This window comes from Stegastes partitus, unplaced genomic scaffold, assembly GCF_000690725.1.
Source record: "Stegastes partitus isolate 25-593 unplaced genomic scaffold, Stegastes_partitus-1.0.2 Scaffold735, whole genome shotgun sequence".
NCBI lineage: Eukaryota > Metazoa > Chordata > Actinopteri > Pomacentridae > Stegastes > Stegastes partitus.
The window spans coordinates 70,043-83,589 of record NW_007578466.1 but is presented as its reverse complement, the minus strand read 5'-3'; the positions used below and the strand labels follow the sequence as shown (position 1 = coordinate 83,589).

The 13,547-nt window shown below is 40.8% G+C and overlaps 1 protein-coding gene across 1 annotated transcript in view; it reads right to left on the bottom strand.

Annotated features, from left to right (window-relative positions):
- cds1 (CDP-diacylglycerol synthase (phosphatidate cytidylyltransferase) 1) overlaps positions 1-11,102 on the bottom strand; it is a 38,925-nt gene extending 27,823 nt beyond the window's left edge. Inside the window, exon 1 of the mRNA XM_008291325.1 lies at positions 10,819-11,102. Coding sequence (XP_008289547.1) covers positions 10,819-10,887 — 69 coding nt within the window. The 5' untranslated portion in view covers positions 10,888-11,102. The remainder of the gene's footprint in view (positions 1-10,818) is intronic.
- Positions 11,103-13,547: the final 2,445 nt, after the last annotated feature.

Sequence of the window (13,547 nt, the reverse complement as noted above, 5' to 3'; positions counted from 1 at the left end):
GTGGAAACTATTCACGACATTATTTGTTGGTTAATCAATTAGACGACTAAAAGAAAATTAACTGGCAACAAACGCGGCACGGAAGAGCCAAAGATCTGAGTTTTATGTCTGGTAGATTTACAGAGTGCTCACATTTTATAGGTGCATGCAGACAGAAAATGTAGAACGACAAATTAAACCGTCAACATGCAAAAATATACAAGGTGGACTGAGAGCCAGCGAAGCAGCAACAAACACAAAGGAGCCAGACGTCTACTGGGCCTGCAGCTAATGACTGTGTTCACTGTTCATTAATCTGTCTGCTATTTTCTCAAATAATCAAATCATTGTTTGATTAAAGCATATAATTAAATGCTTAAATCAATCATCAAAATAGTTGTAATAAGTGCCAACTAACAGAGTAATCACCCGCACTGTAGATCTTTCAATAAACATAAAGCTCCTGAGTCATACAAGAGAAGAGCACTGTCTTCCTGTAAAGGCTGCAACCAGCTATTATGTTGTATATTAATTAAATTGTTATATCTATTAGTAGATGCTTGGTGTATAAAATGTCAAACGATTGACTTGTTTTATTTACAACCCAAAGATATTCAGTTTACTGTCACAGAGGAGGAAAAAAGACATTTAAGAAGGTGGATTCAGACAATTTAGATTTTTTTTCCTTAAAATATTACCCAAATTGATGAATTGATTATTAAATTACTTAATTGCTGCAGCTTTAATGACAGGGCAAATAGTGATATGTGCCATTTTAATACAGTTATTGCTCAAAACAGTGTTCGTTTCTGGAGCTGCCTTGGTGGAAATCAGCGATGAACAATGCAATTAGCACATCACGTAGCAAATCAAACACAGGCTTTAAACTGTCACGGTTTACAGCTTCATGTCATCTTTCAATAATGCACCACCGTATGTTTTAAATTTATTACACAGCGAATACTGAACTGAAGTTAAACAATCTTGAACACATAACAGTCAGAAAAACCGCAATTAGAAATCGTTCGCGCTTGGAAAAAACAAAACAAGCAAATGGAAATACGACAACTCTTCCCAGCAGAAGAGAAGAAAATCGCACAAAAAGCCACATATTAGCAGCAACAAATTATTATATTGTTTAAAAGTGTTATGGCTATATATACGCAAAAAAATATATATGACTAATAATGAATTATAAGCAGGATTTAAAACTTCAGACTCACAAACTGTGGTGACACACTGACTCACTGAACTGATGAGTTCTGGATTTTTGATGCCCTTTTCCTTTCTTTAACAGCAGAGCTAATATATGCAGGTATTTTCAGTGTGAGCAGACTAACTAGTCATGCCACTGCAGATTAAAAGCTACTTCCTGCTCTGTGAAGCATAAAGCCGTGCAAGAACGCCACATGCATGACTGACAGAAAGAGGATACCAACAGAAATCACCAGACAGGTTTTGGAAATCAGCCCTCACCAAAGTGGTTCAGGAAGTTGTGCTGCAACTAGAGAATAAATCAAAGGTAACCAAACAAGGTCCAAACCAGTCGCTGTGCAGAAGATTCAGCAGCAGTGAGAAGCTAATAAACGGCAGATCCAGCCTAGCAGGCAGCAGCAGAGGCTTTCAATGGAATACCTGCCTTAACTCAGCGAGGCTGCAAGGAATGAAGCTAATCAGCATCAAATATTGACCTGAAGTAGCACCTGCTGTTAGCTGCATTGCTCAGCTTTCAACCCAACAGCAGCACGGAGGAGCAGGAGGAGCTTTTCTGCAGGAGACGAAGCCACGTGAAGCCTCAGAGGAGGCCGCGAGGGGCTTAGACACTTATTACAGCAATCAATACTGTTGAACGGATGAAAAATGGAAATACAAAGCTGCCTGTGGAGCTCAGGTCCACGCTGTCAGCCGTGACTTTAACCTTCGTCGTTTCTGCTTTCTCAGCCTAATCTGCGCCGAGGCTCAAATTGGCTTTGACGCCGAATTAAAGGCCGTTTAGAGTCGGAGTCGATGCACAGCAGTGCGGCCTGGTCCTCGGCTGTTTGCTCATCGATCTCAAATCCAGAGGTATTGCTCATTCATGCACCCAGTAGGCGGCTCTCCACTGCAGGTGAGAGATGATGCAAACATTTCCAGCCAACTAACTGATCCTGATCTGTTTCTATTCAGGATCCAACAGACTCAACCACATCAACTCTGAGTGCTGCTAAAACATGAATTAGCCGACGTAGCTGATGTTTTATGAGCTCGAAGGAAGTAGAACGATGGAGGATTTGTTGTGAGAATGTTATGCTGAAGATGGCAGCGTCGACGAGTGGACGAAGACATAGAAATATGTTCTGCAGTGGCGGTTCTTGCAGTCAGAACAAAGCAACCCACGAGTTCCTGCAGTGGAAAACGGCTTGATGTTATTATTGTGAATTCTTTCTCTTCCACATAATGGGATCGTTGCACCGAGCTAGCGGCAACTCTCTAAAGCTTGACTTGTACACGAGTAAAGCCGCAGTACTGTGCTTTGTCATTTAGCCCCACTAGCTTTTGTAGACACTAGATAGTAGGAGATGAAAATGCTGTTCGCGAGCTAGCTGAGAACTGAGGTGGGATTCTTCCCATTATCCCGACATGCACTCCTTTTCACCATCTGAACACGTCGGTTTCATGTCTGAACGAGCACGATGCTCACATTTCTGTAAAAAAAAAAAAGGTCATGCCAGCAATCTTCAAAGGTCAGACCTAGCAGCGTTTCTCTTTTACTTTCAACACAGATCAAGTCTGAGCTGCATGACTCACATCAACAAAAAGGCACCAACAAGCAGCGTCGCCTTTGTGTGAGAGACTTTCTCCACATTTCAGAACCAACACTGGTCCGAGAAAACATCTCACAGAGAAAAAAGATGTTCTCATTCACTAATTTCACATCTATTACAAACTGAAATATTTACAAACTGAAATAAAAAGACTATTGAAATTCACAAATAATAACTGCTAATCCAGGTTTTTTGGACAAAACATGAGCTGGTGATTAGTTTGTTGCTTCCAGCTGTTTGTAGGACGTCTTTGCTCCGAGTTTATTAAATATAAATACCTGCAGCAGGATCCATGTGAACATCCCAAACAGAGACAGTCGTGTGTATTTACGCACAACAGCAGCAACTTTATTAATAACTCATAAACTATCCCTGACATGGAGACAGGATGGATCAGGAGGTCACACTGTAAACTTTTGTTACAGAGTCTCAGTTTACCAGCTGCAGGTAAATCATTTCTAGCTGTTATTAGTGCAGCATTGTGCATCATAAATCACTGGGTATACAGCAGACATCATGCCTCCTGTGACTCTGTTCATCGCTGTGGTGGGTTTGTCTGAATGACGCCATGAGGAACATAAATGTAGAAGTGACTTATGTCTGAATGACACACTGCCATCTTTTTAACACACTGATAAAGACACTAATGGTATGTTTGCTACGCGTGTGAAGGGCTTTCGACGGGGCAACTATGCTAAATGCTAACCTTAGCATGCCAACAGTCAGCATGTTTATGATGCATGAACCTTTTTCTTTTGTTGTTGTTAATAAAAGTGAAGCAGGATTTATCAGAGAAGACTATCGGCTGCATTTACCAAAAAATGCGATTTCATTTCAAGCTGCACAAACACACAACAAACCCGAGTTAGCATCCCCAGAGCCACGTACCAAAACCCTTAAAACCTCCTGCTGTTTTTTGCTTCATCGAGCTCGAAGGTTGAAAACACAAAATAAACCACCCGAAATCAGTGAAGCAGCGAAGGCCGCTCTGCCGTCCAAAAGCATCCCTACCAACGGCTGTGAAGGCAGAATGAAGCTGTGAGCAGCAGAGCATTAAACGGCCTGATGCCACCGTCGCCGTGGCCGCCGCCGGAGGCCTCGCAGACGACCGGCCAGCCGGCCGGCGGATGGACCACCAAGGTCAGCTGTCACGCAGAGACGTGAGCGGCCGCTAACAACACGCAGGACCATGAAGGGAGGGCGCTCAGCATGTTCACCGAGCATGTGTGGCTGCTCACTAACCGGCAAAGTGAACGCTGGCTCACACAGGGAGGGTGTGAATACATTCAGTCTGTGTGGGATGTTGGAGCCACTTTAGTTCACAGACTATATAAAGCTCATCTCATGTGACCGCGATGTGTTCGGGTGTTGCTGCGGGGCGTGTGACACAGCAAAGTGATCCTTTAACCTCCAAAACTAGACGTCCAGGGCCTGACTCATCCCTGTTTAAACTCTCCACAGTCTGCTTCTTATTACTTCCAACTAGCTGCCAAATACAGGAAGCCTCCGTTTTTATTCGACACAAGGGTTTACTTCTCACCCTGTGACAGGCCGCAGACCGATTATACTTTCCAAACAAAAGGACACAGCCCGGATTGTGAATTACAACACTTTGGGGAGGACAGCTGAGCTCATTCAGCCTAACTCTTGCTTAATGTCGCTCTGCTGGTTTCTTTGGGTGGAGCACATTTAAAGTTCATCCCGGTAGAAAAATGTATTCTGCTGCTTTGTTGTGGGTTCAAATGACAAGAAAATCACAAACAAAACCCACATTAGCAGATTAACGGCATCTCTCACAAACCACAAACTCACATTATGCAACGCTTTACGCCACTACTGTTTGCAAACTTGCATTAGCTGCGTTTATCTTACATCATTACAGAGAAAACAGATGAACCCAGATCATTATCACAGTCCATAAACAGGCCCAGGATGTGTCCAGATGAATCTGAGCGCTCTGTTTGTGTTTGTAAAGAGAGTATAGAAGTAAACAAACAGCCACGGAGGGTTTAACGCTGCTCAGGACAATCTAAAGCTTCAAATCAGAGCAGGGATCATCCCACGTGTACGTGACTGGATGGATTAATGTCTGAAGCTGTGAAACTCAATATTCTGGCTGATATGATCGCTTAATTTTAGTTGCTGTCAAAGAAAGAAGTGTAATTATCAACAAAATGTGTTTTCCAGCCTTTTTTCCAGGGTTTTAGCATCTTTTAACGCTACATTCTTGCAGCTAATCCAACAAATTACCTCCTGCAAGTTATTTTAAATCAAAATCTGGCAGCAGTGCAGCGATTTTTGGCTTTGCAACTAAAAACCCATGACACTTATGTGATATAAATGATATAAAACGGCTCAAAATGTTGTTAAAAATGTGAAAAACTGTGTGCAAATAGTGACTGAAACATGATATTTCTGTCAGTTTCCTCCAGATGTTTTTAAAACAGGCTGCAAAATCATCCCAGTCAGCTCAAACAGCAGCAATAAACCAATTATGTAATAACTGTGACGGGACTACTCTGCAGTATTCAGTGCTGTAAAGTCTGGCAGATGCTAATTTGAACTTATCACAATTATATCAGTAATTATGTTCAGTATATCGAAACAAACAGGTGCCAAGATCCTGCAGCACACAAATCCCAAAGCCTTTATGTGCGAGAGAGTACGAACATGAGTATATTTTCATTTTTAAATGTTGAGTTAAATGCACGTCTTAACCACAATTCCTTAAAAAATAAGGCTGGCTCTGCAAACAGTGACTACTGGCTTGTTGTGTGAGCAGATAAAATGCTAAATATCATCATATCAGTGCAACTCAAGAGGTAAAACACACCTGAGATATCATGAAATGTTTCTTAAAAAGCATGAATTAGTCCGACTGTGTTCATGCCCTGCCTTGTGAAGTGTTTTTTTTTTTACTTTGACAGCTGAGATGAAACAGCATCAAAGTGCAGAGAAACAGTCAAACTAACACGTGTGCCGTCCTCTAAAGTGTCAAACAGTCGTAAACTAGAGACGGCTCGCACAGCCAGGAAGTATAAAGAGTATAAAAGTGTGATGTGAAGCAGAAGAAACAGCAGAATAACGTCTTGCAGGCATCACAAAGCTGCACCGTCAGTATCTGGACATGTAAAGGAATACGTCTATCATCTCTGTACAGCATCAGTCTAAATGTTTGGTATATGTGGAATATTTTCATTGTTAAAAAATCAAGAAACTAAAGCAGTGTTATTAACAAAAACTGTCATTTTCCCTCACAGGACATCAGAGTCACTAGTTTTCCTCACTGTGGGCTCATTGTTCACTGCAATATAAAGTTCTGAACCTTTATGAGAACAGAACCAGGACTAGAAGGAGAGAGAGCTCAGAAATGTAGTTTGGCAGTATTACACATAAATCAGACAAAAAATAAAAATGAAAGTCAAATTTCTCTGCTTATTCATTTTACAAAAATTAAATAAGAAAAAAAGCACCAGATTGTTCCAGGTTTTATCAGTACTGTAAATAAAACATAAAAGTGGCTTCACATGCTTTAGATATTTTACATTTCTAATCACTTCCAGACTCGTCTCCTCTCTGCTTTGTGGAAACACTTCCTGCAGTTCATCCTTAAACTCACAGAATGGAATTTCTGACTGTTGATTGTAGTTGAGTCACTAAATCTTTTGTTTTTTTACCGACTCAGGTGCAAACAGTCTTTTTTTTTTTAAAGATGACTGCATGAATGAAACATGCAGAATAACACAATTATGAAGAAATATCCTGATTTTAGGCTCAGATTTCCAAACAAACATCATAGATGAGTAACTTAAGGACTGTTGAAAGATCATCATGTGATAACTCTCCATCTTTTTAAAAAATTATTATTATTTTAAGTTTCTGGATCTGTTGAAAGATGTAATTTTGCAAATTTTTAAAAGAAACAACAACATCGCTTACAAACGGGCTGCAAGGTGGTTAGCACCGATGCAACAAGGTCGCCGGTTCATCCCGGTGAGGACACCCAGGATCTTTCTGCATGGAGTCTCCATGTTCTCCCCGTGCAGTGTGGGTTCTCTCCGGGTTGTTGAGGTTAATTGGTGATTCTAAATTGTCCGTAGGTGTGAATGTGAGTGTGCTTGGTTGTCTGTCTCTAAGTGTAGCCCTGTGATAGACTGGTGACCTGTCCAGGGTGTCTCCTGCCTTCACCCTAAGTCAGCTGGAATAGACTCCAGCCCCCCATGACCCTAGTGAGGATGAAGCTGTGTATAGATAATGGATGAATGGATGGATGGATGGATGACAAACTGGCCGTTGGGTTTTTGGATCCAGATGGTTAAACACCATATTCACACACCAACACAAACAAACTGCTACAATACCAAACTAATTGTGATTCAGATGCTTCGAAATGAACCTTTTGACAACAGCTTGAATGACAACAAAGGGAATCTTAACTCTTGACTGGTCGACTTGAAAATACTGTTTTCTCCTAAAATTTGCATTTTTGTCAATGGAGTCTGGTGCCTCTGAGACAGCAATACAAATGCTTCACAGCCAGGTGACAGCAAGGTAAAGTGATGAAAACTATCTAAATGTAGTTTTATTTCAGCAGCAGCTCATTGCTGCAAGTTCCTCCTGTCTGACCTTTCAAAATAAGGGCATGCTGACTGTTATTTACTGTAATAATACACCAAATGTGGATAATTACTTAATAAAACCGTGTTTTAAAGGAACTAAAATATTCCTTTAAATCCCTCTGAGAAACTCCATCGTGTTTAACTTCAAACTAAGATTTCACCTTGATGCAAAACAAGTTGGCCTCTTCATGCTTCTCATGTGTCTCTTTTAAAAGTTTCCTGTGATCAACACCGCACCAAGAACGCACTTTACGGGAGGCGAGAACAAATGAATTAGACATTAATAAGACGCCAGCATGAAGAAACTGTAAACGGGCTCAGCTAAGCAACAGCAGCCGGCAACAAACACACACAGAAGTCCACGTGATCACTTCCACCAGTTTGTTTTTAGCAGCTCCAAACACAAGCTGCTGCTGGTGAAGCAACCTCCTGACAGGTGATTTCATGATCGACACGCTTCACAAACAAGCTGGAAAATCCACACTGGAGCAGCTCCAGCAAGAAATATGTCACATTTTCTGAGTAAATGTGGTCCAACTCCACCAAAAACTGATTTGAGACTTCCTCGGACGCTGGTGCAGTTTCTCAACCACGTTGGCTTAGTAAACACTTTGAATGAGGATGAAGCAAGCGGTGGTGTTGCTGCAGAGCGACGTGACAGCCGAGGTGTGGTCAGATAACAGCTTCTTCACATTCCTTCATCACAACACGAGGAAACTCCACTGACAAAGAGAAGTTAGATGAGTGTTTTCTGATCATAAAAGGAGGTGCAGGTGTTTATCAGAGGCTCCATTAGCAGCAGTGAGCAGCAGCGTTAGCTCCAACTAACGCATTTTACAACATGAAAACAACTCATCTGAAGCCAGCATGTGATTTTTTTTTAACATTTAATCAGTTGTTTGGTCTGAAAATGAAAATGATTAAATGAAGCTAAAGAAAGAAATGTTTAAAATTAATCTGTAACTACATATTACGATCATTTAAAAAATAACAATTAAAACAACGGACCTGATTATTAGTCGTGAATACAGTTTTGTTTATAAAATGTCAAAAAAAAAGCCAAAAAAAACCCTGAAATATCATAACTTTAAACTCAGACTTACATCAAATCTGACAGTACTCTCTGTTCTAACAGGTTCTGGTTCCTATAAACGGTAGAATTTTAGTCACATAAGACTGAAAAAAGCATCAAATGGTCTCTGGTTCTTGTGTTTTCTGTTGATGGACTCATCAGATTCACTGGTTCCACTCACATAAACATTAATATTTACTGGTCTTCTCACTTATCTGACAGTCAACTGAGCACTTTTGGGGAAACTGGTCAGAAAAACAAACTTTTTTCACTTTTGTGAACAGCCAGTGAGCTGCAGCCTGCATGGACTACCTTCATAAGGGTCTCAGGAGGAAGCTCTTCTTCATTTATTTAGCTCTTATTTATCAGATCTTTTCAGATTCAGAACATGTGAGCTGTTTCCTGTGTGAGGAGAGTTAATGAGCTGAAGGTGGGAAGCTGCTCAGGAGCTCCTCCAACCTCTGAAACCGTCCCGCTGAGGGAAAACAAACAGCACGGCTTCATTTATATCCACTTTATCTCATAGTGTCGGCTGTCAGCAGACTTCTTGTGGCAGCAGCTGAAGCTCAGGTGGTTTAATAATTCCATTTAGTTTAGTTCTACTGAGGACTTGCATCCCTTAAATCAAATCATACTTTGTGTAAACACGCATTTTTAGCCCCTTAAGTCGTGAAAAACGCTTCGTATTATTTCCACAGATCGTCTCAAATGTCTCGTTTTGTCAAAAATTCACCAAAAAAGTAAATTTGCGTCTATTTCTGCTTTTGTTTCTGCTCTGTTTTGTGTGTCGTGAAAGTCATTCTACGTCTATTTGTAGAATTTTTGCATTTTTGTCATTGATTTGCAGATTTCTGGTTTGTTTTTCTGAGTCTGTTTTATTCACTCAGAGTTTTTTTTTCACGACTTTGCATCTCTCTGCTCCTGTTGTGTGTTTTAAATCAGTTCATGGCAGATTTTCGATGTATTCGTGCTCATTTAGCATCTTTTTCTGGTCCTCTTGTGTCTCTATTTTACTCACTCAGGATATTTTTCATTGGTTTGCATTTTTTCTTCCTTAGGATCTTATAATTGTGTGTTTTTTCGGTCATTTTTTTTGTCTATTTCTGTTTATTTTGCTTTTTCAAATTGATTTGCATCTTTTCCTGCTCCTTTAAGTATGTTTTCATTTGGTTGTAAGCAGATTTCTCACAGGTTTCATCTCCTTCAGGTCTGGTTGTGTTTTGTAAATCACTTTTTATTGGTGTTAATGTTTTATACACATATATTTGTGTTTATTTTGCTTTTTTCCATTGATTTGCATCTTTTTTATGTGTGTTTTAATTCAATTTTTACTCAGATTTTCCAAACCTATTTGTATTTATTTTGCATCTTTTCATTGGTTTCATCTCCTTCAGGTCTTTTGTGTGCTTCTCCAGTTGTTTTTACATCTGTCTGTGTTAGTTTGGCATCTTTTTCATTGGTTTGCATCATGTTCTCGTCCTCTCATGTGTCTTTATTGCTCACATGGGATCTTTTTCATTGGTTTGCATCTTTTTCTGGGTTTCTTATGTGTTTTAGCAGAAGTTTTATGTCTCGTTTATGTTAACGTTGCTTCTTTTTTTATTGATTTGCATCTCTTTCTGGCCCTTTCGCATGTTTAAATCAGTTTTAAGCAGATTTCCCTCATTTATTTGTATTAATTTTACATCTTTGTCATTGGCGAGCATCTCTTTCTGATCTCTCTCTGGACTTACCTGATCTATCTGTAATAATTTTGCATCTCTTTCACTGGTGTCCATCTGTTTTGGTCTCTCTGTGTTGTTGTTGTTGTTGTTGTTTGTGCATCACCATATTTGGTGTTCAGGTATTTCTCAGGTGCTTTTGCAGTCCTTATAGAACTATTTGTATTCATTTCACCCTTTTCTATTCGTTTGCAGCCCTCTATAGCCGTTTATTAAGTTTTCAATCAGATATAAGCAGATTTAGGTTCCTGATTCTCCCTCTGTTGTCTTTAAACCTCTAACTTGATGTTTTTAGCTGTGATTAAATGATCTGAGCTAACTTTAGCAGCCGGATCCTGAGCTCACAGCAGCTGAATCTGGGATTTCCGGCCGTGAGGAGGACGTGAACCTCTCACCGACGACGAGCCTCCTGATGCGGCCGCTTTCCGTGACGGCGCTGCGGTCTGCGGGATTAACGGAGCACCGGCGGCTAACGAGCGAGCTAACGTAGCTGCCCGGCTAACTGACAGCTAGCTGCCCGGCTAGCTGCCCGGCCAGCTAACCGGACCGACGACAACCCGTCCGACGGGTTCCGGGGCGAGGTCTGCCGCCGGGAGCCGCGTCTCCTCCCAGGTGCGCCTTACCTTGTCGCTGATGTTGTCGGTGCTGTCCGGGTCTCCGCCGCCGCCGCCTCGCTTCCTCAGCTCCGTCATGCTGCGCTCGTTCCGCCGCCGGGACGTTAAGCCGACTCCGGTGGAGGGAGGAAGGATGGAGGGCTGGAAAATCCTGCTGAGGGGGCTGTCGGGTAAAGTCCTGGAGCTTTAGCCCGGCGTGGGCATCCGAGCTCGGTCCGTGAGAGAAGGTCAGCCTCCGTGAAAGTCAGCCGGTGCTGCTCCGCGGCTCCGCAGACGGTAACGACTCCGCTGCGTGTGTTTGTTTATGACCGCAGTCCCGCTGCTGCTGCTGTCAAGCTGCAGGAAGTCACCACCAACCACGTCCGGCGGGGGTCTTTCAAAATAAAGCCTCTGTGTGCCACAAAAACAATTGAAGAATTCTTTTGCAAAAACAGAGAACCTCATTTTTGTAGATTTTCATAAAACTTTGTTGTTGTTGTTTGCTTGAGATAATATCAAACTGAAGTTGAGTGGATCTGACTCAGTAGAAATGACATGACAAACAGAGATAACTCAAGTTTGATATTTTCTCAGCTAGACGATGGAAAAGTTGGTTTTCTGAAGGTTTGTAAAGATGATGGAGTTATCTGGTTTTGCAAATGAACTCTTCAGTTAGACAAAAATGAGTAGCACAAAAAGACCAGAACACACAAAAAAAAGGTTTTAAAGTCCAACATGTGCTTTTAAAGTGTAACGTTTCTAAAATCAGCGTTTTGCTCAATTTGCGTTGTTTTCAATCTATTTAAAGTCACAGTCTCTCTCTTTTTTTTTTCTAAATCTGCCCCAAAACCTCATCAGGTCTTTTCTTTCATCTCTTTCTGGTCTGTCAGTGTGTTTTTTATCGTTGTTTGTCACTTTCATTGCTTCATGTCTGCTTCTGTTCTCTTTGTTTTCCTATTTGTGCTCATTTTGCACCTTTTTGTTGTTTTTTGCAGATGGTTTACATCTTGTGTTCATTAAACAGGTCTTTCTGCTGCTCTGTGTATTTTTTCCATCTTTTTATTGCTCTGCATCTTTTTCCTGGTCCCTTTGTGTGTCTGTTTGTGTTCATTTTGCATCTTCTTAGTTGTTTGTAACACATTCTGTTCAATTAGTGTGTTTTAAAGATATTTTTACATCCATTTTGTTCACTTGGGATCCTTTTCAATAGTTTGCTCTGCTAACTTCGTTGTCTTTCTGGTCTGTTGTGTGCCTATTTGTGTTCATTTTGCATCTTTTTGCATCTCATTTTGTTGGTTTCGTGTGTCTTTGCAGATGCTTTACGTCTACTCGTTGTCCTTTCACATGTCTTTCTGGCCTTTTGCTTTTCCATACACACTTTTTAATGCAGCATTAAAATATTCAAACAGAGAGCAAGTGGTGCAGGTGAACAGACGGTTCGCTTTGCAAGACGAACAGGAAGAAACTCAAAGAAACAGCAACAAATACAAAGAATTTAAAGAAGAATAAAGCAACAGAAATATGCACAGTGTGCAGGAATGTGCAGTTTATGGTGTAAACAACTGGAGACGTGCAAAAGGATCTTAAAACTCGTATTTAAAAAGCTGTTTGGAAAGTTAACACTGGAATCTGATATTAAACTACAAATAATGTGACTGTGTTAAAAATGACGAAGCCGCTTCAACAGAACGGATCAAAGCTGAAACGACGTTATTCATCACATGGAAACACTCTCCATGATTTAATCAGATGTATTTAAAGAGTTGTTTATTTAAGTATGTAAACAGTAAAAGCAAGTTAAATCATGGAGAGCATCACCATGTAAATCATCCTGTTGGTTTAATTAACGTGGTGATTGATCAGGGTTAAATACATTTTTCCTGTTACATTCACAGCTTGTATATAAACTAGATGATCTCATTTTATCTCAACATCACTGAAGTTCTTAAACATGCTGTAAATGTTTTAGATAATTTAATTAAGTTCATTCATATTGTTGTTGTTTTTTTGTTTGTTTTTGTTGCAACTAAATATGTTTACAGTCAGAAGTTATCATTTGGATTCAGTGAGCTCAGAGGACTTCCGTGTTATTAAATGTAATGTTTCACTTCCTGAACTGCACGAGACAAACAAAAACTCTCAAATCTTGAAATAGTCTGAAAAATACACAGTAAAGCTGACAAATTAGTTTTGAAGTGAGGGAAACTATTTTATGTCATTAACATCATTATTTGCATGTAAAATCCTGATGTGTATTCTTTTAGTAATTAGATGCAAACATTTCCAATGAAACGTTGTGAAGTCATCAGGATTTAGTTGAAAGGCGGGTTTATTTTGAAGTACAAGCTTGTGAACTTCCGCTGCCAGTCCGTGTTTCTTGATGTAACTTCACAGCTGTCTCTGCGGTGAGACTCTCTCTCTCTCCGCCTCCAGTCGGTCCGCACTGGGCTGACCGGTTCTGCTTGCTGCAGTGGGACCAGCGGAACCAGAACTTGGTCTCAGCCATGTTCTGGTTCTGTCGGAGACTCATCAGCCTCCGTCACTAACCTGAACCTCCATCACCTCCAACCCAAAACTGAACCTGAATCCGGGTGCGGACCCAAAACCAGACTGTTGTGGGTTTGTTCCTCTGAAGCAACAAACCAAAGAGTCCAGATTTCCAGAACCATCTTCACCGTCAAACTCAAATCTGTCCTCAGAAACAAACTCACACCAGAAGATCCATCAGGACTCCTGGATGGATGAGAGACAAAAGTCCC